Source organism: Ruditapes philippinarum, unplaced genomic scaffold (assembly GCF_026571515.1).
Source record: "Ruditapes philippinarum isolate M1 unplaced genomic scaffold, ASM2657151v2 ctg13800_1_1_1_1, whole genome shotgun sequence".
NCBI lineage: Eukaryota > Metazoa > Mollusca > Bivalvia > Venerida > Veneridae > Ruditapes > Ruditapes philippinarum.
In genome coordinates, this window is record NW_026852486.1 from 10,461 (window position 1) to 13,858 (window position 3,398).

At 32.0% G+C, this 3,398-nt stretch overlaps 1 protein-coding gene across 1 annotated transcript; it reads right to left on the reverse strand.

Annotated features, from left to right (window-relative positions):
* Positions 1–631: 631 nt before the first annotated feature.
* Positions 632–1,758, reverse strand: LOC132714660 (uncharacterized). The gene is made up of 2 exons (XM_060697568.1): positions 1,611–1,758; positions 632–996 (listed from the first exon to the last, which is right to left on the reverse strand). Exons 1-2 carry the CDS (start codon positions 1,684–1,686, stop codon positions 632–634), a joined length of 441 nt encoding a protein of 146 aa, XP_060553551.1. The 5' UTR covers positions 1,687–1,758.
* Between the last annotated feature and the right edge of the window lie 1,640 nt (positions 1,759–3,398).

The following is a 3,398-nucleotide window of genomic DNA, read 5'->3' on the forward strand; positions in this document are numbered from 1 at the left end:
AATATGTGCGGTGCTCTGAAAAAATATCAATATGATGATATGCCCCTTTCAAGTCAAATGTAAACAAAATGAGTTTTTCTCAAACATTTTTTCTGCTACTTTGATATCTTCAAATTTTACTTTGAATTTATGCAAAAACAAATTTATGTGTCTACAATCAAGTACTAATTAGGCTTTCCCGATTTGCTATAAGCGACAGTTAAGGGATTTACTACGTGTGGTTTAACCATAGACCTAGATATTACTTTTTTTTTTAAAAGACGCGCTCTATTTCTTCTTCTACAAAACTTAATATTATCTCTTTGCGGACCTATTATTTCTAAGTACTACGCTTGGCGGTACTTCCTTCAAAGGTAACATATAACCCTTTTCAACAACCTGAATAATATATGCACTATCCGATGCCTCTTTCCATTTATTTACACAATTTTTTAACCTACCTACTGGTGAAACAACTGTGTCTTCGTTCTCTTCTACAGATCGTAACTGCGAACATATTTTATGTTCTTCAACATATTTCTCATTTAAATATGGTATATGTAATACATCACCTTCGCTGTTTGATAAATTACTATCACAACAGCCATCGTAAAATATTTTCTCTGTTTACGCATGTAAATAAATCATTTACTTATCTTATTATTAGTATTCCTTTCTGGGCATTCCGGCGCCCCTCGCCAATGCCCCGGTTTGCCACATGCAAGCACAGCCCAGGTCTACGCCCTTGACGGCCTACCAATTGTTGACTTCCGGGACTGGTCTCTGTAAACATACGCTGTTGTTTCCGGTATGGCCAGTTACGTGCAGACTTAGTTTTCTTGGATTTCTCTGCTTTGTACTTCTTAGAAGCCCTCGCTTCCGCTTTTAAGATACGTTTTTCATCGTCTGAGTCGCTCGCTAAAGGATTGGCTTCATATTCCTGAACGACTCTCCAACCCAACTCAGCTGAATCCGCAAGTTTTATAAGCTTCTGTCGACGAGCCATCATTTCTTTTGCTGAAAACACAGCGAATTTTTACATTATCAAAACTATATGATTTTATAATCTTAAAAACAATAAACATGCTATTATCAATTATAATTATAGACGAATTAATTTCTATATATTCACACACAAATTTTTTATCTATAAACGTTTATTTTTCCTTAAGAATTGATTACTTTCGTTCTTTAATTAAAAATCCAATAAAGCAGAAATATACCATATCAAACTGTTTACAGTCAATGATACATTTAAATAACGGAAACCCCGTGCAAACATGACTACACATTTACATGACCGATAACTCGAGTATCGTCTACATGTTTCACAAAACATTTGCCGAATTATTCTCTTCAGAAAACATTAATAATTCATTTATCTAAGATTATTCTTGTATTCACACATACATCACGTATAATTTACGACTCTTGTTAAAATTTCATAAATTTCATTCACCTATACTTTACTGCAAAAAATTCAAAAATTGTAATACCTTTCCGACAGATAAACAAATTCAATTTAGAATGACGTTTTAGGCACATATATGCGTGCGAACATTTGCATAATTCGAGAATTAAGAATAGAAGTTTTAAAAATTAATTTTTTAAAATTAAATTTTTTAAAATACCTTCTGCTATATTAGCTCTACACTCCTCTAATTTCTTATCCTGTAAGCCATTCTCGGCGTCTTCTAATTTTATCATAACTTTTGCATTATGTTTATACTGTTCCTCATTGCTTTTTACGCTTAAACTTTTCACTGTTAATCATCATACTAGAAAATTTGCTACTAGAATTGCCACTTATCTTTTCAAAAAGGCTGCCTATTTCTTTCAACATGTCCTCCTTATGTTCTTCCAAGGACGCCTTGACCTTGTCCTCCACAACTCTATCTAAATCGTCCATGCTTAGCTGAATGCTGGTGATCTCGTAAGAGAAATCTCGCTAGAACTGATTTTCATACTCTGTCGCGGGTATTTATACCCGTGTATAAAATACACATGTATGCTTGAATACATTCAAGCCTTCAAAACCGGTTTATGTAATCCGTTACAGTTAGACAATGGTTCTCCTCTATACGATGTAACGCGGAGAACCAGTAATTCTTAGTTACGGAAATATGCTATGAATTTTCATTTTATTTTACATTTAGACTTTCTGTGTACTTATGAAAATGTATATCCATTGTAGAGATGTAAACATGTCATTTTGTTCATGTCCTTGGGGAACATGGATTTCATTACGTTTAGTGTTGAGAATTAAATTTTGCTTATAAATGCCAATACATGAAGGTACTAACCTTTGTCTCCCATTACATGGAGTCTGCGTGTTCCAACGTTTTCATTTTGATTGATTCCAATCCTTTTTTCTAGAATCTGTCAAATTTGAATTTTCTTATCATCTAAGTTTTTAAAAAATAAAATAAAGGAAATAACTAATGTTTGGATGAAAGAGAGAACAGATTGTGATAAACATTGTCAGTCTGTAAGTAGCAAACACAAAATATCAAATGGTAAATTTCAAGAATCAAAAGAATCAAAATTCTTTATTTAAATATGTCATCAAATATTACACGCTTATTATGAAATATTTTAATAGCAACATAGATTTTAAAGGTTATAATTGTTAGATGTACATTTTCAAAGACATTATACAACTGTTTAATGAAGTCAAACAAAATATTTCAATTTGTCAATTTGATATTATTGATTAAGGACACAAATGAAGCAACGGAAAACGAGAAATATCTAGCATTTTCATTAAACATAGCTTATTAACGCATCTGACATTGTAAAAATAGCAGAAATAACATGCTTTTCGGATTTAATTACAAAGATTCTTATGTCAAATAATGCAAACTCTGTGGTAATGATACCAATGTTCAAGATTAGTTAACCTGTGTATGAATATTATAGAAGTAATTGGAAATGTCTGTAGGGAAAAACGCAATTTGAATAATACTGATAACTTAAATGATGAATAACTGCTTCTCGCCGGAATATTAGCCTGACTTCATTTGATATTGCGTGAATTAAGACTGGATTTAAAAACGGTTCATTAACCAGGAAACAAGCATATTTTCGATACGATTCAAGTACAGTTAAAAGCCAATAAAAATACCCTGTGGAACTTTAAGAAATGTTCGTTTTATGCTTTATGATTTAAGGACTACAACATAAGAACCTAATACCATTTTGCTATTCTTAATGCGCTAGACTTGTATGTTTGATCACATTGTGTCCTATATAAGCTTTAATCTTTGTTTTAGTCGTGTTGATTATTATTTTGATACGTGGACATTGCATTCTTTAAAACAAAATCTTTATGGTAATTGTAGACTTGTTTACATGGGTATCTTGATAATATTGCCCCAATTCGAGCATGTGTGTATCTTAAAAGGGCGTTTAACGGTCTT